The sequence below is a fragment of the Hippopotamus amphibius genome, chromosome 6 (assembly GCF_030028045.1).
Source record: "Hippopotamus amphibius kiboko isolate mHipAmp2 chromosome 6, mHipAmp2.hap2, whole genome shotgun sequence".
In the NCBI taxonomy this organism is placed as follows: domain Eukaryota; kingdom Metazoa; phylum Chordata; class Mammalia; order Artiodactyla; family Hippopotamidae; genus Hippopotamus; species Hippopotamus amphibius.
Genome location: NC_080191.1, coordinates 20,269,339 through 20,295,996, shown reverse-complemented (window position 1 = coordinate 20,295,996; position 26,658 = coordinate 20,269,339). Strand labels below are relative to the sequence as shown.

At 35.0% G+C, this 26,658-nt stretch overlaps 1 protein-coding gene across 4 annotated transcripts in view; it reads left to right on the top strand.

Annotated features, from left to right (window-relative positions):
- MANEA (mannosidase endo-alpha) overlaps window positions 1-26,153 on the top strand; it is a 71,527-nt gene extending 45,374 nt beyond the window's left edge. For all 4 annotated transcript variants that reach the window (XM_057739860.1, XM_057739859.1, XM_057739862.1 and 1 more), the window contains 2 exons: window positions 21,607-21,683; window positions 22,522-26,153. In XM_057739860.1, the coding sequence (XP_057595843.1) occupies window positions 21,607-21,683; window positions 22,522-23,179 (735 nt within the window). In that variant the 3' untranslated portion in view covers window positions 23,180-26,153. The remainder of the gene's footprint in view (window positions 1-21,606; window positions 21,684-22,521) is intronic.
- Window positions 26,154-26,658: the final 505 nt, after the last annotated feature.

Here is a 26,658-nt window from a genome sequence, read left to right as displayed (position 1 = left end):
GGGAGGATCTCAATGAGCACCTAAATTCAGGCTGATTGGAAGCCAGACTTTGGGCAGCAGTAGAACTTTTAAGTTATACATATATACTTCTTTCCATGGAAACCTGGAAGATGGACATTTCACTCTGCTCCCTCTATACTGAGCCCTGCATGATAGTTAAGAACCATTTCTTCCTTTGTGCCATCCCTTTAGATTCATTAACACAATACCCACTGGCCACCAGAGTCAGGCTGTCAAGGGCTATTTCTTCTGGGCAGCAACCACAAAAGTTGGTGCAACAAATGTGTGCAGAAGGTCCTTTTTCAAAGATACCTAGGGCTGGGCAGAGGGTTTTTGTGAAGTTGGTGCCCACTTATTTCCCTGGTCTCTGCACAAGATTGCATTTGGCCCCTAGATGTGTGTTTAATTTGATGTCTTCCCCTCAGACCAAAGCTATGAAAATAGGATAATAGTCCTCTTTCACAGAAAGATTGAATGCCTGTCTGTTGCTTCTCTGCTTTGTTCTGTGGGTTGTTGCTAGTTATGAACTCTTTCTCCATTTGTTTCAGTCCTATGGGGCTCACAAATGTCAACCACTCTGGCCGCTAGAGCCAGGTGATCAAGGTAGTGCCCCCTTAGCAACAGCTACAAAAACAAGGCCACCAGACATGTGCACAAGCTTCTTTCTGGGAGATGCAGGTGACCTGGAGTGAGACGGGGGAAAACACCAAGGTAGTTCTTGCCAGCCTCCTTGGTCTTTGGAGGGTATTCAGTAAGCTTCTAGGTATGCCTTAAATTAGATACCTGCCACTTAAGCTGAAGCTTTAAGATAAGTGTATTAGTCTCTTTTACAGAAAGACTACGCATTTTAATTGGCTGTCTTTGTGCTGGGCTCTGGGGTGTAGGCGTAGTGAATCCTTATGAGCCTTTTGAGTATGTTTCTCATTTCCCTATAGCCTTGTGTGTCTCATGGACACAAGCCCTGTTAACTTCCAAAGGTAAATATTTTGGGTGCTTGTCTCAGGTGCAGGTCTTAAAGTTGGGGTGCCAGATGTGGAATTCAAATCCTGTGCTCCTCATGAAGTTATGGGTTCCCTCCTGTTTGTGAGTCTCCATACCAGGAGTGGAGTTTATGGTTAGACTGTGTCTCAGCCTCTCCTATCCATTGCAACATCAGTCTTTTTTTTGTTCACTCAGTATGTAGGAGTTTATTTCAGAGAAAATCGTTCCTTATATGTTGTGGATTTGGTGTGTCCCTGGGAGGAGGTAAGTTAAGGATCCCTCCACATTCCCATCTTGAACTAGAACCTCTAAAGGTGTTTTATTTTATTATCAATTATTGATACTTGATAATAAAATAAAATACTCATGAACTATTCTTTTGGACATGAGGATAGTAATTATAATTTTTGGAGTAGTCATTTTAATTAAAACTTGATGTGAAAATAATGACTTAGAATCTTTTTTAATAATACATTTTTTCAGAAAAAATTTCTAGTTCCAAACCTCATTTAGATTGTAGCTTATTAAAGTTTCCTTACTATTTTTCTATATATGTTTTATATTCATATACTGACTATTTTAGTAGGAAAGAGAGAATTGTAGTATTCTTTTATGAAGATGATACAGTAATTAGTGAGATTTACATGTCTAAGTATCTTGGATGTCAAAGATTTACTAAAAACAAGTTTTGTTAACCACATGAATTTAAATGTTTCTAACGTAGTTACAAAACAAACTGCTGCTTAAAAATTTGTCAGAATCTGATTTTCATTTAAACCTTGTGTAACACACACACACACACCCATGTACATAAAAAATTCAGGTGAAAGTCTGAAGACAGTGGACCAACTTCAACTGGTCTACTGGACTGAGGAGCATTGTCCAGTGAGAAATCTCCAGCATGAAACTTTGCAAACCACTTTTGACATGTTTGGTCAGTCACAGCACCTTCTCTGTACACTGCACAAATCTTTTTTTGCATTTCAGTTGCATTTTTACCTTTCTTGAAATAACAAAGCATAATATGCCAAAAATGTTGCTTTTTTTCTTCCATCTTAAATATTAAAATGGCTACACAAAAATTCACCAATTTTGATAACTATGCAGTCTAACAAAATTGTTTAGAATGAAGTTAAAGGCAACTAAGCACTACTAGAACCATCTTACGAAAAAAAACAAACCTTTTGGCTAACCCAATATATAAGCCAATAGGATTCCTATATCACAGGGGAAAATATGGGAAAAACTACATTGAAAATAACATTAGCAGTAGATACAGGGGTATCTTTGGCATTTTATTGAAGGAAATGAAAGACATATAAATGGAGAAACATGAATTTTATGGTAAGATTCAAAATTGCGAAAGTGGCCATTTTCTCTAAAATTTGTACTTTTTTAAAATATAACTTATAAATTTAATGCAATCCCAGTTAAAAGTTTCAGTGAGATTTTAAATGAAGAATTAGGTTGTTCCTAAAGTTTATAAAGGTGTTAGAAAAACAGACTTCCCAGATACTAAAATGTATTTTAAAATGGCAGAAATTAAGAGTATGGCCTTAACATCAGTATCTACAAAGAGATCAGTGGAACATAATACAGAGTCTAGAAACAAGGGACTTTATGTGAGAATCTATTATGTAATACAAGAATCATTTAGAGTGAAGTGTAAAAGGAATGTTTATTAATGATCTTAGCTTCATGATACTGGTTTCTGTTTTTGCATTATCTACTCTGCTATTCTATGTCCTTGTGCATTAATTTTCAATAATTATTTCATGCCTAATAATTTTGCTTCTCAGGTTGTTCATTCTTCAAGTTTTTTCTTTTCAATACAGTGTGTTTGCAAATCTTATTGAAACCATGAATTAGAGTATCTTTTAACTAGAGACTATCTACCCTGAGTTCTCAGGTTGCTATTACTCTTAAAATTTTCTGATTTTCATTTGCTCTGAGACTTCTTGCAGTTTATATAGCCTAATGGAACACAGGCTGACCTGTCCAATACAGGTAATTGAGTAAGCTTTTCAAGAGATAATATGGATCACAGTTGAAATATTTATTTCCAAATAAAAATATGAAAAATTAGTTTTAAAATATTACTGTTGCAGCTTAAAGACTGTAGTTATTGGGGAATAGAAATGGGACTCTAGGGAAAGAGAAATAGCTAAATAGGCAAGAATTTTTTTTGTTTTTATTCCTGTCAATGAAGCCTTCTCTTACTATTTTACAATTCTGAAGCTAAGCAACATCTTTTAAATTAGCTGACTGGCAAGAACTGTCATCTGCCATGTCCCTCAGTTTCATTTAGTGAGCTCTTACTGGTACTTGAGATCTGCAAGTAGACAGACCTGCAGGTTCTAGCATCAGGTCTGAGACTAGATAAATACAACAAATTTTCCACAAAACAGGTCCAAAGGCCACTCTTTTGTCCAGGCCCTACTGGCAGATGGGAAGTAAGAAGCCTTCACAACTCAGGAGAGCTGGCAATTTTAGTACTTTCAGGAGGTTTTTAAAGGTAAAGTGAAATATTCTGACTCATGAAGATAGCTTGGTTTTTCTGTTTAAAGCTTTTGTGTAGAAGGAGAACGTGGCCAAGAGGTCTGGTTACCAACTTACTTGATCTCTCTGTGCTTCAGATTGTATATATGATGACCAGAAAAATTTGGAACCAGACAGGGTAATAGTTTACAAAATTTTTAGAACAATTTCTTGGCCTTGTGCTAAAAAAACAGACCAGGAACCACGAAGCTAGAGTTCTTGTCCCAGTTGAGTAGCTCTAGTTACTTCGTCTTCTTGGCTTTTCTGCTTCATTTGTAGAATGACAGGATGAAACCATAAGATGGTATTATTTATTGTATTTTTGCGATTTCTGTTGTGTTGACGTTCAGCATTGACATTTTTTATAATTAGAGGAAGTGTAGTAAATTCTGTTTTTGTAAAGAATGGAAAACTTTGCTTCCTAATATAAGGAAAAGGTAATGTTTAATTAATGATAATAATTTACTAGAATTATTGAAACGTCTAAGGCAGTGTGATATAAATAGATGAATAATAATAGTATTCTGAGTTCTATGCTGATAAACTGGGGTCTGTAATGCACATAAGTGATCACACCTGAAACCTTAAATATAAAATAAGTGGGTCCATTTTTAACAACTCTTTTTGCTTGCTAATCTTCAAACCAAGAAAATAATCTGCCCCTTTCCCCAATTTGATTAGTATAGATTTATTTAGCCCCTTTCCTCCAAAAAACAGCCCTTCAGTTTATCGATGATTTTACTTTTAAAATAGCCTAATAATTATAATATATTAATTCTACTTCAGTCTTGAATAATGTCTTTCTTATTCTTTGTGTTTGTTTTCTCTTTCTACTTTCTGAGATCAAAATTTTTTTAATTTTCATTCTGTTTAGGAATAGGAAATTGTTAGAGAATTAATTTGTCTCAGTTAAGCTTTTGTCATAGCTCATTACTTTTGATTACATAATGTTTTAACTAATATTCATCACTTAATACATTATAATTGCGATTTTGATTTATTAACTTCAACTAAAAGTCATTAGGTGAGTGCTTTTTTAAGTCATAAACAAGCAGGAATAACAAAAATGTTAGACACTTCAGTTACTTGCTCTACATTATCTTTAGCAAATGTAGACTGACTTTTTTTTTTTGGAAGAGTGAGTGAAACTAAAATGTAAATCATGATTTTTCAAAGAGATTTAGATATCTGCTCTTTTATATATTTATCTGCATTATTCACTAGAGCAAGCATTGTAGCAGTTTTAACTGTCACTCTGTAGGCTGGTTTTCTAGAGACTGTAAATATCTGAGCTGGATTTTTACCACTATATCATTAATACAGCATTGAAATAATCTTTTCTGTGAAACATGATAGATATGTTTTGGTAGATTGTATCATTTTTAGCAAATATTCCTGTTTTCCTTCCCCTCTATGGAAAGAGCAGGTATACCTCGTGCCCCGTTCATGTTGTGCTTGGCCTCATGGCTTGCTTTGACTGAGATGGAAGAAAACGTCATGTGTACCATTTCTGAGTAGAAGTATTATATGTGCTTCCATGGTTGTGTTCCTCTTCCATGAGAACAGTATGTCCCAGGTGCTTCTTCTGTCTAGGACCCAGAGGGACAGACATATGGAGCAGCATAGCCAGTCCATAGACCTATATGCAGTAAAGAAATGTTTGTCTTTGAAAGCCACTCAGATTGCGGATTATTGTAAAACATCATCACATCAAACATGACTGAATTAACCATCTAGGTAAAAGAAAATCAGGATTCTAGGGGAAAGAACTAACTCAGTCACTGCTGGTATTCTTGCATTTTAATAAATTTAGTATCACATTTTAAAAGAGCAAGTTTTTTCTACTTTATATATGTCACATTTCTCATACTATTGATTTATCACCATCCATTATTTATTTGGCCTGTTGTTCTAGAGTCATCATAATATCTGCTTCTCGGGCTTCTGCGGATTTTCAGCCATGTGAAATTTGCATGTAGTATGTCTATGGTTCTTTTCTAAATGATTTTTCAGCTCCATCTGAAAAATTTTAGTCTATGACCTCTTTTTTTTCACTTTTTGCCTTACTGTTCTTAAATTAATAATATAAATTTTTGGTGAATATTACATAAATGGGGTATATAAATGGCAGGCCTAGAGTTTAATTTGACTGTTACCTGTTGTATGGAAATCATTCATTCGCTCATACATATATTCATGCATTCAGGGCCTGCTGTGTGGCAGGTACTATTGGAGATGCTGGTAGTACTAAGAAGGATAAGATATTTTCTGTGTACTTGAGACCTTGCAATCTACTGAAGGTCAGAGATAAACACAAGTAATTGCAGGAGGAGTATGATGGCACCACATAGGAGTATGATGGCACCACATAGGAAGATAGGTAGGAAGATGTGCGTCATTCTAATTGTGGGGGATGGAGGGTGTGTAGGAGTGAGGAGGGAATGGGGGACATCATCAGATGGAGAAGGAGAAAAGCATCATCAGATTTTTGCTTAATTTTTCATTATATTGAAGTATAACAAAATTATGTAAGTTTAAGGTATATAACATTGATTTGATACATTTATATTGCAATGTTACTCTCATTGATAGCTAATACCTGTATCGACACACAATTAGCATTTCTTCTAGTGATGGGAACAGTTAAGATCTAGCTTCTTAGCAAATTTAATATAATAGTTTTGTTGTTTATAATCACTGTTAGATTAGATCTAGATCTCCATAATTTAATTATTTATCTACTAGTTGCAAGTATATATATATATATTTTTTAAATTTTTATTTTATATTGGAGCATAGTTGATTAACAATGTTGTGTTAGTTTCTAGTGAACACCAAAGTGATTCGGTTATACATATACATGTATCTATTCTTTTTTGACTTTGAATCATTTTATTTTTTTATTCTTTTTAAAATTTATTTATTTATTTATTGGCTGCATTGGGACTTTGTTACTGCACATGGGCTTTTCTCTAGTTACAGCAAGTGAGGACTACTCTTTGTTGCAGTGCGTGGGCTTCTTATTGCAGTAGCTTCTCTTGTTGGGGAGCATGGGCTCTAGGTGCACAAGCTTCAGTAGTTGTGGCATGCTGACTCAATAGTTGTGGCTTGTGGGCTCTAGAGAGCAGGCTCAGTAGTTGTGGCGCACAGGCTTAGTTACTCTGTGGCATGTGGGATCTTCCCGGACCAGGGATTGAACCTGTGTCCCCTGCAATGGCAGGCAGATTCTTAACCACTGTGCCACCAGGGAAGTCCCTGCAAGTATATATTCTTTTTTTTTTTTTTAATTTATTATTTTTTGGGGGGTACACCAAGTTCAATCATCTGTTTTTAACAAGTATATATTCTTAAACAACATCTCTTTCATTCCCCCATCTCCTAGCCTCTGGTAACCACCATTCCTTTCTGTTTTTTTTCAAGTTCATTTAATTTTGGATTCCACTATGAGATATATCATACGATATTTGTATTTCATTGTCTGATCTGTCTCACTTGGCATAATGACCTCAAGGTCCATCCATGTTGTAAACAAATGGCAGCATTTCCTTTTTTCTCATGACTGAATAGCTTTTCATCGTGTGTGTGCATACTGCATTTTCTTTATTCATGTATCCATTGATGACTCTTAACATTGTTTCCATGTATGGGCTATTGTAAATAATGCTGCAGTGAACATGGGGGTGCTGGTGATTTCATTTCCTTCAGAGAACTACCCAAGGCAAGAAAAGGGGTTCCCTTTTCTCCATATCCTTGCCCAATACTTATTTCTTATCTTTTTGATGATAGCCATAATAACAGATGTTAGGTGCTATGTCGTTTTGGTTTTGATTTGCATTTCCCTTATGGTTAGTGATGTGGAACTCCTTTTCATGTATCTGTTGGCCATTTTGTTGTCGTCTTTGGAAAAAAATGTCTCTACAGGTCCTCCGCCCATTTTTTAATAAGATTTTAAAAAGTTGTTGTTGTATGAGTTCTTTATAAATTTTGGATATTAACCTCTTATCCAACACATGGTTTGCAAATATTTTCTACCATTCTGTAGTTGTCTTTTCATTTTGCCATTTCTTTAGCATTGCAGAAGCTTTGGTGTTTGATCTAGTCCCACTTACTGATTTTTAATTCTGTCATTTGTGCTTTTGGTGTCATGCAAAGTGTCATTAACAAGACCAATGTCATGGAGCTTCTTCTCAGTTTTCTTCTAAGAGTTTTGCAGTTTCAGGTCTTATGTTTGAATCTTTAACCCATTTTGAGGCAATTGTTTTAAGTGGTATAAGGGTAGGGGTCCAGTTTCCTTTTTCTCCATGTGGTTATCCAGTTTCCCCAACACCATTTATTGAAGAGACTGTCCTTTACTCATTATATATTGTTGGTTCCTTTATCATAGAGTAATTGACCGCCCAAGTCAGTTTATTTCTGAGCTCTCTACTTTGTTGCATTGATCTCTGTGTCTATTTTTATGTCAATACCATACTGTTTTGATTACAATAGATTTGTAATACAGTTTGAAAATAGAGTGTGATGCCTCTAGCTTTGTTCTTTTGTCTCAAGATTACTTTAGCTATTCAAAGTCTTTTGTGGTTCCATACAAGTCTGAGGATTGTTTCTTCTATTTCTGCGAAAAGTGCCATTGGATTTTGATGGAGATTGTATTGAATATAATTAGCTTTGGGCAGTGGTGACATTTTAACAATATTAACTTTTCCATCTCATGAACATGGCACGTCTTTCCATTTTATTGTGTCTTCTTTTGATTTCTTTCAGCAAAATTTTATAGCTTTTATTGTACAGGTCTTTCACTTCCTTGGTTAAATTTATTACTAGGTATTTTATTGTTTTCGAAGCTATTGTGAATGGGATGGTGGTTTGGTTTTTTTTTACATTTATTTTTCAGGTGTTTCAGTTTTAGTGTAATAGAAATGCAACTGATTTCTGTGTACTGATTTTATGTCCTTTACATAATGCAATGATTAGTTGAGTCTTTGGGATTTTCAATATATAAGCTCATATCATCTGCCAATAGTGACTTCCTTTCCTATTTGGATGCCTTTTATTTCTTGTCTGGCCTGATTGGTCTGGCTAGGATACTTCCAGTACTAGAATAGTAAAAGTGAGCACCCTTGTCTTGTTCCTGATCTTAGAGGAAAAGCTTTCACTTTTTCTTCACTGAGTAAAATATTAGCTGTGGGTTTAGTGTATATTTTCAATATCTTTAGGTGTGTTCCTTCTATATACAATCTGTTAAGATTTTTTTTATCATGAAAGAATGCTGTATTTTGTCAGACACTGTTTCTGCATTTATTGAGATGATCATATGATTTTAATCCTTCATTTGATTAATGTGCTATATCACATTTATTGATTTGCATATATTGAACCATCCTTGAATCCCAGGAATAAATCCAACTTAGTCATGGTACATATTCTTTTAATGAATCCTTGAATTTGCTAGTATTTTGTTGAGAATTTTTGCATCTATGTTTATAGGGATATTGGTCTATAGTTTTCTGTTCGTATAGGGTTCTTTTCTGGCTTTGGTATTAGGGTAATGCTGGCATATAGAATGAGTTTAGAAGTATTCCCTCCTCTCCAGTTTTTTAGAAAAGTGAAGAAGATTGGCATTAATTCTTCTTGAAACATTTGTTAGAATTCACCAGTGAAGCCATCTGGTCATAGGGTTTTCAGGGTTGGGGCACTTTTGATTACTAATTCAGTCTCCTTAAATGTTATTGGTCTGTTCATACTTCCCATTTCCTGGTTCAGTCTTGGATATTAAATGATTCTAGGAAAATATCCACTTCTTCTTGGTTATCTAATTTTTTTGCTTACAATTGTTCTTAGTAGTCTCTTATCACATGTATTTTTGTAGTGTCAGTTGTAATCTCTTTCATTTCTGACTTTATTTCAGTCTTCTCTTGTTTTCTTAGTTATGCTTGAGGCTTTTCTTTTTTTCTGTCTGAGAAAACACCTCTTTCTTGATTGTTTCTATTGTTTTACTGGTGTCTGTTTCTTTTATTTTTGCTAAGATCTTTAATTATTCCCTTCCTTCTGCTAACTTTGGGCCTAGTTTGCTGTTTTTCTGGTTCCTTGAGGTGAAAAGTTAGGTTGTTTATTTGCGCCCTTTCTCATTTCTTAATATATGCGTTTTCACTCTCGGAACTGCTTTTGCAGTGTCCCATAGGATTGTGTGTTATGTTTCCATTTTCATTTGAGATATTCTATAGTTTTTAAAAAAGTAAAAAAATCAAAGTAGAATTGACACATGACATTATATTAGTTTCAGGTGTACAAGTTAAAGATTTGACATTTAAGTATACTGTGAAATGATTACCACGAGTTCACATCCATCACCATACATAGTTCCAAAATTTTTTTTCTTGTGATGAGAACTTTTAAGATCTACTCTTTCAAGGACTTTCAAGTATGCAATACAGTATTATGAATTATAGCCATTATTCAGTATTACATCCCCATGATGTATTTATTTTATAACTGGAAATTTGTATGTTTTGCCCACATTCTACCCCCATCCCCTGGCAACCACCAATCTGTTCTCTGTATCTATGAGCTTGTCTTTTTTGTTGTTGTCTTTTCCACATATAAGTGAGATCATATGGTATTTGTATTTCTCTCTCTGACTTCAGTTAGCATAATGCCCTCAAGGTTAATGTTGCAAGTGGCAAGATTTTATTCATTTTTATGATGGGATAAATTGTATATACATACACATCATTTTTTTAATCCATTCATACATTGATGGACATTGGGTTGTTTGCATATCTTGGCTATGTAAGTAATGCTACAGTGACCATCAGGGTGCATGTATTTTTTCGAGGTGTTTTTGTGTTCCTCAAACAAATACCCAGTAATGGAATTGCCTAATCATATGATAGTTTGATTTTTAACTTTTTGAGTAACTCTTTACTGTTTTCCATAGTGGCTATACCAATTTACATTCCCAAAAATAGTGCACAAGGGTTTCTTTTTCTCTACATACACTTTTTATTTCTTTTCTTCATTTTGATATGCATGAAGTGATACCATGGTTTTAATTTGCATTTCCCTGATGAGTAATGATTTTGAGCATCTTTTCATGTGCTTGTTGGCCATCTGTATATCTTCTTTGGAAAAATGTCCTTTCAGAACCCTTGCCCATTTTTTAATAGGATTTTCTTTCTTTCTTTCTTTCTTTCTTTCTTTTTTACTTTTTGCTACTGAGTTGGAAGAGTTCTTTACGTACTTTGGATAATAACCCCTTATGAGATACATGATATGCAGATATTTTCTTCCATTGCCTCTTTATTTGTTGATGTTTTCCTTTGCTGTACAGAAACTCTTTAGTTTGATGTAGTCCCACTTGTTTATTTTTGCTTTTGTTAAAAAATCATCACTAAGACCTATGTCAGTGAGCTTACCACCTATATTTTCTTCCAGGAGTTTTATGGTTTCCAGTCTTACATTCAATTTAATCCACTTTTAGTTATTTTTTCTATATAATATAAGGTAATGATCCAATTTTCTTAACACCATTTATTGAAGAGGTTGTCCTGTACCCATTTTATATTTTAGCCCCTTTGTCATAATTACTTGACTATATATGTGTGGGTTTGTATGTTTAATTTTGATATTTTGATTATAATATGTCTAGGTGTGGTTCTCTTTGGGTATGTTTTATTTGGCACTCTCTAGGCTTCCTTGATTTGGATATATTTTCTTTCTCAGGTTAGGGAATTTTTCAGTCATTACTTCTCCCAATAAGTTTTCTGTCCCTTTCTCTCTCTCTTCTCCTTATAGGACAACATCAAACATTCACATGATAAGTGTCCCTGAAGTCCCTTAATTTTCTTCACTGTTTTTCATTCTTTTTGCTGCTTGCATTAGGTGAGTGCCTCTTGCCCTGTCTTCAAGTTCAGTGATCCTTTCTTCTTCTTCTTCTAGTCTGCTGAACCTCTCTAGTGTATTTTTCAGTACAGTTATTGTATTATTCAGCTCTGTGACCTCTTATTACATTTTCTCTTTGTTGAATTTGGTTAGCATTTTTATTACCATTACTTTCAGCTCTTATCAGGTTACTTATCTCTGTTTCTTTAAGATTTTTTTTTTTTCCTGAGGTTTTATCTTGTACTTTCATTCGGATCATATTCCTCTGTTTTTTCATTTTGCTTGACTTTCTGTGTTGGTTTCTATGCATTTGATGATACACTCACCTCTCTTTGTCTTAAAGCACTGGCCTTGTGTATGAGATGAACCTTATTATTCAACCCTTCCTAGCTCTTGGTTGTCTCAAACTTTTGTGGTCGTTTAAGCAACCTATTTTATTTTTAATAGCTACTAGTAGTTGAAGGTTTGCTAAGACCAGTCACTGTCCTTAAGGAAAGGATTTCAGGTGGCACCTAGATTCAGGCTAATTAGAAGTCAGACCCTTAGGCAGCAGATTTTAACAAGTGCAAATATATTTAGTCCCATAGGACCACATTTTAAGCTCTGCTGGCCACTAGAGCCAGGTGATCTGTAGGTGTTTGCTGGGTGGCAGTCATAAAACTTGCGGCTCCAGTTGAGTGCCTAAGTTCCTTTCTGGGAGATATCAGTGAGCTATAGCGAGGTAGAGGAAGAACAAAAGATGGCATTTTCTGACCTCCCTACCCTGAGTACCTCTGTAGACTCTGGAATTGTTCCAAACCTGAAGCCTCCCTGCCCGGTCCCCGCCCCCCCACCCCCAGCCACCATCAGAGCCAAGTGATAATAGAGGCATCCCCTGACAAGCTGCTAAAATCAGGGCACCAGTCAAGGATTGGATATTAGACTACATCTCCTTTTCTGAAGATAACAGTGATCTGGAGCAAGGCAGAGAGAGAGTGCAAAGATTGTGCCCACTGCCTCCATTTCCTGAGAGCACCTCTGTAGGCTCCTGTAAGTGTGTAAAACCTAAAGCCTCCCCCACAGGCCAGAGCTTCTGTAAAAGGAAATAGGCCTGTTTTTCAGAAAGACTGTGGGTATGTTTCAGTTGGGTATCTGTGCAATGCTGTGGGAGTGGTACTCTGCCAAAAACTGCCTCTCTATTGTTATAGTCCCATGGGACCCAGGAGCACAAGATTCCCTGGACTCCAGATCCAGGTGATCAACAGGTGTCCCTCTATGGCAACTGCAAAATCTAGGTCACCAGACATGTAGATGCTCCCCTCTGGGAAATACTGGTGCTCTGGAGCATAACAGAGGGAGAACTCAACGATGACACCCACTACATGGAGTGAGGCAGATGGGGAGTGCAAGGACAGAACCTGCTGAAAGAAGAAAAAGATAAAAAGGAAAAGAAAGTAAAAAAATTGGTACCTGCTGGCTTTAGCAAAGCGGAGGGTAAACAGGAAGATAGAGCCCTCCAGCCTCTTTTCCCCATAGAATATCCCAGTAGGCCCTTGCCTCTCAGACCAGTACTTTTAAAATTAGCAGGTGAGTTTCTTTTACATAAAATTTGGGGGCTTTTCAAAGGGCTGCTTCTGCACTGGTCCCTGGGATGGATGAGTCTGCATGCAAGCTCTTTAAGAGCTACATTCCTTTGGCTATTCAAAGTCAGATATTTTGGGGACTCATCTTTCAGGTGCAGGTCTTAGAAACTGGTATGCCAAATATGGGATACAAACTATTTGTTCTTCAGCGAGAAGCTCTGGGTTTTGAGTTCCCTCCTGATTGTATGTCCCTGCTGGGGATGGGGTTTATGATGAGATTGTTTCTCAGCCTTTCCTCCCTGCTTCGATGTGGTTTCCCTCTCATTTGCCAGATGTAATGGGGTCATTCCACCAGGTTCTTTTTGGAGGAGCTTGTTCCATATATAGCTGTAGATTTGGTGTGTCTACATGAGGAGGTAGGTTCAGGATCTTCCTACATCACCCTCTTGAACCAGAATCATTTTATTTTTCCTACTATAACAGAGATATATTTATTTCAATAAAATTATAAAGTAAAACTATAAAGAAAGACAAATATTTGACACTTTGTTTTGTAAAGAAAGTTAATAGTAATCAGCTTAAGTGTAATGAAATATGAAGATCTGTTGATATGGAGGAAAATAACCGGAAGAAACACAGAAATAAGTGTCACAGCACACGGAAACATTTCCATAAAATATTAACAGCTTCTACTTGGTCATTTAACTTTTCAGCCCTGTTTAAATTTACATTCTTAAATTTATGTTCCACTGCGGTTTCTACCTGCATGTGATATCTTTTCCATCCCTTCATTTTGAGTCTGTGTGCATCCTTAAAGGTTAACTGGATTTCTTAAGAGCACCATACAGTTTGGTCTTATTTCTTTATCCATCCAGTCACAATGTGCCTTTCGACTGGTGAATTCTATCCATTTACATTCAGAATAATTATTAATATGTAATCTTATCAACTGCATCTGGTTTTATATTTCCATTATTTTTCTCTCTTTCTGCCGACATTTGTAAATTGGTTATTTTTCATGGTGTTGTGCTCTTTTTTCCCCCTTTTTTGGGAATCTGCTCTAGATTTTTGCATTGTTGTCAAGAGGGGTTACATAAAACATGTCTTAGATAAAACAGTCCATATTAGGTTTTTAGAAACTTATCTTTAACCCCCTAAGGTATCCACTATTTTGCTCCTCCCTTTTGCATACTGATGCCACAGTTTACCTCTTTATTGTATATTTATTAACAACTTATAGTAGCTATAGTTATTTTTCCTACTTTCATTTAACCTTTGTACTATAGTTTAGTTAACACACCATCCTACTACAGAGTTATTGTTTGCCAAGTCTGGCTGTATATTTTTCATATTTACCAGAGTATTGTGTAATTTTGTATGTTTTCATTTCAGCTTGAAGAAATCCTTTTAGCATTTCTTCCAAGCAAGTCTAGTGGTGGTGAACTCCCTCAGATTTTGTCTGGGAGAGCCCATACTTCTCTTTCATATCTAAAAGATAACTTTGCTAGATAAAGTATTCTTGGCTGGTCAGTTTTATCTTTCAACTCTTCAAATATGTTCATTCCACTGTCCCTGGACCTGTAGAGTTTCTACAGAGAAATCTGCTGATAGCCTATTGGCAGTCCTTTGTAGGTTCTTTTTTTTTTTTTCTCTGCCTGCCTTTAACGTCTTAGAGAATGTCTTTTTGCATTGAAATACTAGGATGATCTACTAGTTTTGTGGACTTGTATGTCCAAGTCTTTCTTTAGATTTTGGAAGTTCTCAGCTATTACTCTTTAAATTAACTTCCTTGCCCCCACCTTCTCTGTCTGGAATCTGATTATCCTGGCATTTGTCTGGATATATGGATGGATATATGGATATCCATAGATCATGTAGGCTTTCTTTGCTCTTTTTCTAAGTTCCCTCTTGTCTTTTGTGTTATTTCAAAATTTCTATCCTCCAAGTCAGTTTTTCTATCTTCATGTGGTCTGCCTGGCTACATAGTCTCTGTATTGCATGCTCTCCAGCTCCAGATTTTTTGTTTGGTTCTTTTTTTTTTTTTTTTAAATTTCTTTCTCTTTATTAAAAAATCATTTGTTCACATGTTTTTTCTTGATTTTATTGAATTATCTTTCTGAGTTTTATTGTAACCTGTTGAATTTCTTTATAACATCTATTTTCAACTCTTTATCAGATAGGTTGCAGTATTTGTGCTTTTGAGTTTGATTGCTAGAAATAGATAATTTTTATTGATATTATCAGAGTTTGATATTATCTGCATTTTGATATTATCTGAGTGTTGATACTATCAGAGTTTTTACTCTGTTTTTGTGAATTCGTACCTGCCCCAGTCTTCTTGTTCCCTCTTTCAGGAGAATTTTTAAACTTTTATGCCCTCTCTGGTTCTTAGAGTTCACTAGGCTGGCTATTGGAAACCTCTCTTTTGTTTTCCAAAAGGCTGCTATAGCTCAAGTTTGTGGTTTCCGAGCATGCTCTCAGTCTATTGGAGCTTTCTCTTGCAGTGGCACTTGGGAGCGCACACAAGGAGCCAACACAGAGTGGGAGAAGGTGTAGGTTTAGCACTGGGTACGTTGACGGTGCCTGCAGATGCAGTAGGATGATCCCAGGGGCTCCTAGGTGGACTTCTGCGAAGAGCAATTCCTTTCCCACCAGCTGAAGTTCTTATTTGCATCTTTCCTAATATCCTCCCTATCCCCATTTACAAAGCTCCCATCTTAGTACTCCAGATACTGGTGGAGAGAATGGATTTCACCAGCCACTTCCGGTCTAGCTGGGATAGCTGGGCACTGCTTCCTTTTCCTCTTTCAGTGTTTCCTTGGGCAGAGGCATGGTACCAGGAAAGCTTCTCTACTGCCTTCTGTTGCAACCAAACTAGCTTTCTTTATTTTTTTGGTCTCCAGTTTTGTGCTGGAGTTTCCCTTTGGGAGGACTAGGCTTCTGCAAGTTCTCTGTCTCATATGTGAGTGCCTGCCTGGGTCTTTACTGACCCAGTTTTTGCCTGGTAGGAACAAAAGGGGTCTAGGCAGTTTGGCTGGCTCCTCTGGTTCCCCAGCTCGAACAGAGGTTTGTCTCTTACCATCTTCGTGGTGGGTGAGACAACTCCTGGGTTCCTTGGAGTAAGACACTAGGTCCCAAAACACCACAAAGGCACTGTTGCTCATGTATGAATGTCTCATTTGTTGATTTAAAAAGGAATAAATAGTAGGAACATTTTCTATCATCATGTTGCTAATATCATTCTCCAGGATCATTAGATTTTCACTTTAGAAAGTTCACTTTGGGTGCATGGTCAAAATTAGAAGGATGAAATGAGGGAACATTTATAGAACTCTTTCCCCATCTAAAGATAATGCAAGCATTTGATTTTATATATAGTATTCTGTCATTTGTAAAGTCATTGTAGTATGGGTCTAATAGATTTTTCCAGATGGAATAGTGAAATGGTGATACATCATATTATTTATTAAACCTACAAAGTAATATTATTACAATTAATAAGTTAGAAATGAGGGAAAATATGAAGTATATCAGTAATGGCTTTTTGAATTACTATAAATGTATTGATCTGCACTTTACTAAAAGAAGCAAGCTATTTATAGTTTTTAACTTTAAAGCAAATTCATTTTAATATAGGATATTTGCTTAAATATGGTATCCTTTATATATAAAATGGAAACTTAGGAAATGTTGCATCTGAAGGGAGATTACCCAAGGTTACATTATATAAGGGTGTGAAAATACCCTTGCCAGTTTTCTTTCAGTTGAAGTTAAAAAGCAAATACCAGAGCTACTGCAATAGCTAACTGCCCTCGCAGTACTTACAATATACAGCACAAATGAAGTTGACCTTTTTTTATTACTAATAAAAGCTTTCTCTGTATAATGTTACTGAAATCTTATTTTATTAAAAGTAGGGAATGATAGTTTCACTAAATGTTGTCTGACTTTAAAATTAATTCTGTGAAAACTAGTAGCACTGATTAATGTAAAATATATTTCACTTTAATTAGGTGGTTGAAAACAAAGGCATTTTATATTGCAGTAGCATAGATGTCTCTAATTCCATACATGCTTCATAGAAACCAAACTCTAAAATTAAAATATTATCAATAAGTTTATTAGACTGCTGTAAAGATTTTTGTTATTGGTAAGTCAGTAAAATCAGTAATAAAAGTGAAAATTCTCATAGTTGTTTTGTAGATCTTAAGTAGATAGTACATATGATACTTCCCTTAAATGACAATCTACTCCACTAGTTATAAATGACATACAAAATGGTTTTGGTGGCCATAATTAGTTTTTCTTGATTTATAATGTAACCTTTTTTGGTTACTGCTTTCTGCTATCATGGTAGAGATATATAAATCACATCAATAATAAGCATTCTGAAAATTATTGTCCATTATAATAATAGCTTTTAATTTTTTTAAGTAATTTGTTATACGTAATTTGAATAATGGTACATAGTAAATGTAGATTATTTTGTAAAATGCTGTTTTAATGGTATAGGAGAATCTGTCATTTCAAGACATTTGCTGTTAACTCAATTTAAATGTAAACTTAATACACATGAAAAAAGAATCCAAGTTTTTCTAGATCATGTTTTGCTTTGCCATTTTTTAAAGAAATGATATGCTGGAATATAGAATGTATTCCTATTTATTCTTTAAAAGGAATAAACATATTGGAAAAACCATCGTACAGCTGTTGAACATTTGAGCTTTGAATTCAGATTGCTCATATTGCCTCCAGCTGGCTGGGTGGCAAGTCATTGTACCTACCTTAACTTTGATGGCTTCATATAGAAAACGAAGATACTAACAGTAACTACCTTACAGAGCTGTGAGAATTAACTGAAGTTAAAAAGTGTAAAATATTTAGGTTATTATTTAACAGAGAAAGCTCTTAGTAAATGTTATTACTATTAGAATTCTGTGGCAACTTGTGTTGAATAAGTATTCATCTTACCTCAACAAGGAGGTGAAAGACTTATGCTGAGAACTATAAAACATTCATAAAGAAAACTGAAGATGATTCAAAGAAACTGAAAGATATCCGACCCTACTGGATTGGAAGAATTAATATTGTTAAAATGGCCATACTACCTAATGCAATCTATAGATTTATTGCAATCCCTATTGAATTATCCATGACATTTTTCACAGAACTAGAAAAAATAATCCTAAAATTCATATGGAACTATAAAAGACCCAGAATTGCCAAAGCATCTTGAAGAAAAACAACAAAACTGGAGGCATAACCCTCCCAGACTTCAAACAGTACTACAAAGCTGCAGTAATCAAGAAAGCATGGTACTGGCACAAAAACAGACATATGGATCAATGGAACAAGGTAGGGAGCCCAGAAATAAACCCACACGCCTTTGGTCAATTAATCTTTGACAAGGAGGCAAGAATATACAGTGGGAAAAAGACAGTCTCTTCAGCAAGTGGTGTTGGTAAAGTTGGACAGCCGCATGTAAATCAGTGAATTTAGAACACACCCTCATGCTGTACACACAAAAAACCTCAAAATGGCTGAAAGACCTAAACGTAAGACATTACACCATAAAACTCCTAGAAGAGAACATGTGCAAAACATTCTCTGACATAAATTGTACCAGTGTTTTCTTAGCTCAGTCTCCCAAGGCAATAGAAATAAAAACAAATAAATGGGACCTAATCAAACTTACAAGCTTTTACACAGCAAGGGAAACCATTAACAAAACGGAAAGGTAACCTAAAGAATGGGAGAACATATTTGCAAATGATGTGACCGACAAGAGCTTAATTTCCAAAATGTACTAACAGCTCATACAACTGAGAAAAAACCCAAAAAACCCAACAACCCAATCCAAAAATGGGCAGAAGACCTAAATAGACATTTCTCCAAAGAAGAAATACAAGTGGCCAGTAGGCACATGAAAAGATACTCAAAACCGCTAATTATTAGAGAAATACAAATCAAAACTACGAGGTACATACCATGTTCCTGGATTGGAAGAATCAACATCGTGAAAATGACTGTACTACCCAAAGCAATTTACAGATTCAATGCAATCCCGATCAAATTACCAATGGCATTTTTCACAGAACTAGAGCAAGAAATCTTACGATTTGTATGGAAACGCAAAAGACCCCGAATAGCCAAAGCAATCTTGAGAAGGAAAAATGGAGTTGGTGGAATCAGGCTTCCTGACTTCAAACTATACTACAAGGCCATAGTGATCAAGACAGTATGGTACTGGCACAAAAATAGAAAGGAAGATCAATGGAATAGAATAGAGAACTCAGAAGTAAGCCCAAACACATATGGGCACCTTATCTTTGACAAAGGAGGCACGAGTATACAATGGAAAAAAGACAGCCTCTTCAATAAGTGGTGCTGGGAAAATTGGACAGCAACATGTAAAAGAATGAAATTAGAACACTTCCTAACACCATACACAAAAATAAACTCCAAATGGATTAAAGACCTACATGTAAGGCCAGACACTATCAAACTCCTAGAGGAAAACATAGGCAGAACACTCTATGACATACATCAAAGCAACATCCTTTTTGACCCACCTCCTAGAATCATGGAAATAAAATCAAGAATAAATGAATGGGACCTCATGAAATTTAAAAGCTTTTGCACAGCAAAAGAAACCATAAACAAGACTAAAAGGCAACCCTCAGAATGGGAAAAAATAATTGCCTATGAAACAACGGACAAAGGATTAACCTCCAAAATATACAAGCAGCTCATGCAGCTTCATACCAAAAAAGCAAATAACCCAATCCACAAATGGGCAGAAGACCTAAATAGACATTTCTCCAAAGAAGACATACAGATGGCCAACAAACACATGAAAAGATGCTCAACATCACTCATCATCAGAGAAATGCAAGTCAAAGCCACAATGAGGTATCACCTCACACCCATCAGAATGGCCATCATCACAAAGTCTGGAAACAACAAATGTTGGAGAGGGTGTGGAGAAAAGGGAACTCTCCTGCACTGTTGGTGGGACTGTAAGTTGGTACAGCCACTATGGAAAACAATTTGGAGGTTCCTTAAAAAACTACAAATAGAACTACCATATGATCCAGTAATCCCACTCCTGGGCATATACCCAAAGAAAACCATAATCCCAAAAGAAACTTGTACCATAATGTTTATTGCAGCACTCTTTACAATAGCCAGGACATGGAAGCAACCTAAATGCCCATCAACAAATGAATGGATACAGAAGATGTGGCATATATATACAATGGAATATTACTCAGCTATAAAAAGGGATGAGATGGAGCTATATGTAATGAGGTGGATAGAACTACAATCTGTCATACATAGTGAAGTAAGTCAGAAAGAGAAGGACAAATATTGTATGCTAACTCACATATACGGAATCTAAAAATGGTACTGATGAACTCAGTGACAAGAACAAGGAAGCAGATACAGAGAATGGACTGGAGAACTCGAGGTATGAGAGGGGGCGGGGGGTGAAGGGGAAACTGAGACGAAGCGAGAGAGTAGCACAGACATATATACTACCAACTGTAAAATAGTCAGTGGGAAGTTGTTGTATAACAAAGGGAGTCCAACTCGAGGATGGAAGATGCCTTAGAGGACTGGGGCAGGGAGGGTGGGGGGGACTCGAGGGGGGGGCGTCAAGGAAGGGAGGGAATATGGGGATATGTGTATAAAAACAGTTGATTGAACCTGGTGTACCCCCAAAAAAATAAAATAAAATAAAATAAAATAAAAAAAAAAAAAAAAAAAAAAAAAACTACGAGGTACCACTTCACACAAGTCAGAATGGTCATCATTAAAAAGCCTACAAAAAACAAATGGTGGAGAGGGTGTGGAGAAAAGGGAACACTCCTACGCTGTTGGTGGGAATGTAAATTGGTACAGCCACTGTGGAAAATACTATGGAGGTTCCTCAGGAAACTAAAAATAGAATTACCATATGATCTGACAGTCTCACTCATGGGCAGATATCCAGACAAAACTGTAATTCAAAAAGATACATTCACCCCAGCGTTCATAGCAGCACTATGCATAATAGCCAAGACATGGAAGCAACCTAAATGTCTTATCAGCAAATGAATGGATAAAGATGTGGTACATGTATACAATGGAATACTACTCAGCCATAAAAAAAAAAAAAGAATGAAATATTGCCATTTACAGCAGCATGGAGATGCAACTAGAGATTATCATACTAAATGAAGTAAGTCAGAAAGAGAAACACAAATACCATATGATGTTACTTGTCTGTGGAATCTAAAATATGACACAGATGAACTTAGCTATGAAACAGAATCACAGATATAGAGAACAGACTGGTGGTTGCCAAGGGGGAAGGGTTTGGGGGAGGGATGCGGTGGGAAGTTGGGGTTAGCAGCTATAAACTTTTATATATAGAATGGATAAACAACAGGGTCCTACTGTATAGCACAAAGAATGTGTATATATATGTGTAACTGAATCACCTTGCTGTACAGCAGTAATTAACACAACATTGTAAATCAGCTGTACTTCAATAAAGTATGTATCTTAAGGTTATTAAATCAGTTTATTAAAAATATGGGATGTGATTTCCTTTTTATTTTTACATTATAATTTTTTCTCTAATCAATATTTTTTGTTTTAGGTCACTTTTCACATTGAACCATATAAGAATCGAGATGATAAAAACATGTACCAAAATGTCAAATACATTATAGACAAGTGAGTTTCTGCTGTCCTGTAATTACTATTATATGATCCAATGATAATTACTGTTATAAGAAAAGTATATTTAAATTATATTTGAGATTTGAATGACATAGTATGACATTAAAATTAAACTAATTTTGTAATTAATACTGTAGTCATTTTAAAGAACATATCTGAATTTCCTTATAATTCACTTTCTATATGAATAGTTATAGGTTGCTGTTTTTACTGTTTTATGTGTATATTAGACTATGATTTCTGTCATCTGACATTTTAAATTGGTATTACTCTGTAAATCTTATGAATATAGAGTTGTCTTTTTAAAAGAAAGTTCACAGTGTCAAATGTGAATTGCTTTTACAATTTTGAATTGCTGTTAGATATGGTGGATCCACATCTAATATTTTCATTTATATTTAGTATGATTACAAGGAAAGAATTTATTAATAGCTTTGTTTTGTCTAAGGGTTTACTGATAATAGTCTGTGACAGATGCCCTACTCTTAACAAAACGTCAGCAGCAGTGGGATGTTTATCAGTTATACAAACCCCCCCAGTATTTTCATGTAGAAAATGGCTTTTTATTGTGTTAATCATCATTTCTAAACCTCAATATAAGATAATTAATTTCTTGTTTGTTAATGTCTCAGTGTATCCAGTATCTCATTTTTCAGTGTGTAAAATTAAAAATGCATTTTTAATGATTACACTTATATAGCTAATTCCCCAAAGAAGGTGAACATTGTGCTTAAATTGCACTGATTACCTTCATTTTCAATACCTAAAGCACTGTTGTCTATTGCAAATGTTATGAATATTCATTTTGCTTTCATATATGTTTGTATTATAGATATGGAAATCATCCTGCCTTTTACAGGTACAAGACTAAGAACGGCAATGCTCTTCCAATGTTTTATGTCTATGATTCCTATATCACAACAGCTGAAAAATGGGCCAACCTGTTAACCAGCTCAGGGTCTCAGAGCATTCGCAACTCTCCTTACGATGCATTGTTTATCGCACTTCTAGTAGAAAAAAAACATAGATATGAAATTCTTCGAGGTGGATTTGATGGAATATACACATATTTTGCCACAAATGGCTTCACTTATGGCTCATCCTATGAGAATTGGGCTAAGATAAAGCTTTTTTGTGATCAGTTCGACTTAATGTTCATCCCAAGCGTGGGCCCGGGGTACATAGACACCAGCATCCGTCCGTGGAACGCTCAAAACACTCGCAACCGAGTCAATGGGAAATATTACGAGACTGCTCTGAGTGCTGCACTCCAAGCCCACCCCAGTATAATTTCCATCACCTCTTTTAATGAGTGGCATGAAGGAACTCAGATTGAAAAAGCTATTCCCAAAAGAACCAGTAACACCGTGTATCTGGATTACCGGCCTCATAAACCAAGTCTTTATCTAGAGCTAACTCGCAAGTGGTCTGAAAAATACAGTAAGCAAAAAGCAACTTATGTATTAGATCACCAGCTACCTGTTTCTTAATGTGTTGATTAAAGTTTAAAAATTATAGAAATCACCTAATTTCAATACATTCCTTTTGTTTTGAGTTATGGAAAGAAAACTGTCAAAATCAGTATGTACTGTTACTGTTATCTCTAATGAAAGTAATTTGTACATTTTTAAAGGAAGTAATATTATCATCGCCACCTTTCATGATGTTGCACTGAGAGAAAAGTCATGCAAATAGCATTCCTTGTGGCATAATTTGCTGAATTTCAGACTGGAATTGAAATCCAGCTTTATAGTTATTTTTATTTCACAATAGGTAATTGCTTGTGTTACATAGAGTAGTTAGTACACAGTTATATCTTACTTGTATTCTGGGCCCAAAGAAATAGGACTGTGTATATATTTGATATGTCTGTTGAAGAAGAAAGACCTAAAAGATAGTGTATATGGTTGGTTTTTCTTTTTTTTAAATGATTCAATCAACTTTGTCATATTGGCATTCAGAATCCAGATAACTCCAATAATAATTCTTCCAAAAAAATCATATACCTTGAGCCTTACTGTGAACCATATTGTGTTAGGAAGGTCTGCTTTCTACAGCACAATATGATCATCATTTGCAGATTTGGGGTTTCCTAGAGCTTGCTAGGTGTTTTGAGTGTCTAATGTTTCTACTTTATAATGCTGAATTTCAGACTTGAGAAGTAAGGAAAATCTTTTCATAAAGGTTAAGGATTGCTTCTCAGTTATTAAAAAAAACAGCTGCTTCACAATTATTATGGAAATACAGTGGCTCAAATGTTATTTTTCAGATACTTTGTCAATGTTTAACTTGTTATTTTATTATTCATATTTTTAAATTTAATGTTACTCAGCATCCAACTGTTAGATAAGAAAAAGTTGATACTACCATTGGATTGTCTTAAGATTTTTAAGCTATTTTTACTAAAACTAATAAGGAAAATTTACTTAGCATTTACGATTTTAAGGACATGGAAATGAAAATTCATTACTAAGTTTGACTTAGGTGGAACACAATGATGGAAATATTTTATTAAAAGACTTTAAATTATTGTATATAATAATATCCCCATCTAAAAACATTATACTTTTATGTTACTAACAGGTTAAAGACCTGTTACTGACAGGTTAAAGATCAATTGTCATATTGTGACAAATTAATCATCTGTAAAAATGAATCTTTTTACTTTAAAAACTAGAGAATAAAAGACACTATTATTATAGTTAATATTATGACTGGAACTATAGTTTAAAAATCTAATATATATGCTATTACATGAATTTTTTTGGATACTTTATTGTAAGCAGTAGGGAAGTGCTAAACAGAAATACATATAAATATTCAGAATATAAGGACATTCATTTAGAAACAAATTAGTGAAATTTATCATAAAATAACTCAGTAGATAATGAAATTTATTTTTAAGCAGTACTTTTGAAGTAAACTATCATGTCTTGAAAAGAGACATGATTAATGTTAAACTTATTTACAGCTGAGAATTTGCCATTTCTCAGAATATTCAGACCGTGGGAAATCAGCACAATAGTAATTCACCTTCTAGAGGAAATTACAAGAATAAGTCTCTATAATGTTATAACTAAGCATCTTCATAGGAACACTCATACAGATATAACCTGTGGATTTTTCTTTTTCTTACATCCAGTTAGCCACTACATGTTATCTTAGGGATAAACTCTAAATATGTCATACCTAATAATATTTATAACATACCATATTTTATTAAAGTTTAGTTAGATATCTACTACACAGGAATTTTTGTCATTGCTTATACTATATGTTTGAACCCATAATGACAGACAATTCTATGAAACAGTTCTGAGATTAAGAGAAAGTGTATAAAAACAAGGTCAGCAAATCCTCAACATGGACACCACCATTTCTCTCCTGCTCCCATTGCAGACATAGATCATCTAGGACCACAGGTTTTCCCTCTGAGCTTTGTGCTATCACCCCAACCAGCCACTAACAGTCAGTCAGATTTCAAAGTAAGACAAAATAGATTCTGTCTTCATTGCAGAAAGTTAATTCTCAAGGGAAGAATGTTTGGACTCAAATGACAGTTTGCTAATTTATAATTATTTTGAATGTCATATTTCTTTTCTCCTGCTTTTAAAAAACAGTTATTAGAAGGAATTATCTCTAATAATTTTGTTATTCTTAGGGAAGAATGCTTTCAAAATCTTCCTCAGGTATTCATTACAGCTGCCTTTACCATTTGACTTATAACAAGTTTAGATTGTGTAATCACAAGTAAGAAATCAATTCTTTGCTTTTATTTAATTCAAAAAACTAAAGTAACCATTAAAAGAAAATGTAATATATGCAATGCATGAATCAAAATGAATTATTTTATGGTTTAATCAGTTTGTTTTCACTGTATAGAAACCAAATCTTTTACTGCTCCCTTTAAGGACTGATACTGTCAAAAACTGCTGTTATTAATGTTGATCTCAGTTGTATATTAACTTTCGTTTTCAGAGTGTAATTTAAAAATTACTATTTTGTTATATGACGTAGTTAACTTTCACCTAGTAAAAGCAAACACAGAATAAATTGTATCTTAGATAAAAAATCTGTTTCTTTTTATTTATGAAATGTTTAATTTCTGATTAACAGTTAAAAAGTAGTATTCAGGGCTTCCTAGGTGGTGCAGTGGTTAAGAATCCACCTGCCAATGCAGGGGACACGGGTTCTATCCCTGCTCCAGGAAGATCCCACATACCGCGGAGCAACTAAACCCGTGTGCCACAACTATTGAGCCTGTGCTTTAGAGCCCATGAGCCACAATGATTGAGCCCATGTGCTGCAACTACTGAAGCCCACGCGCCTGGAGCCCGTGCTCGGTAACAAGAGAAGCCATGGCCATGAGGAGCCCGCGCACCACGACGAAGAGTAGCCCCCACTCACTGCAACTAAAAAGAAAGCCCGTGCACAGCAAAAAAGACCCAACACAGTCAATAAAATAAATAAATTTATAAAAAAAAAAAAGTATTCAGTTGGCACTCTATATATCTCCTCTATTTGAAATATACAGCATTTAAAAAATACACATCTTTTAACTAAACATACTTTTAAAATCTGAATTTGTGTTATACACAAAAATATGAATTTTTTAAAATTTGGGAGATGGTTTCTTATTTTTTTATTCTTTGGGCATAATCATATATTAGCTTTGACATCCTTTAGGAAATTGATCTTCCTCTAAAACAGCAAAAGTAACAAGCCACTAGAGAACCTACCAAGTTCATAACCAAGCCTTTTTGAAACTGATCACAGTATTCAAGTTAAACACGATTGCTCCTAAACTCTGTAGTGCCTACAGAAAAAGTCCTTAAAAGTCTTTATCTAAATTTTGAATTGGGGTCGAACACTCTCATGTCCCATACTGTAGAAGCAATATTTTAAGTTATTTTTACAAATATTTACAATTTCAAAATGAAAATTTGAGCCAATAGAAGTTTGGCTTAAC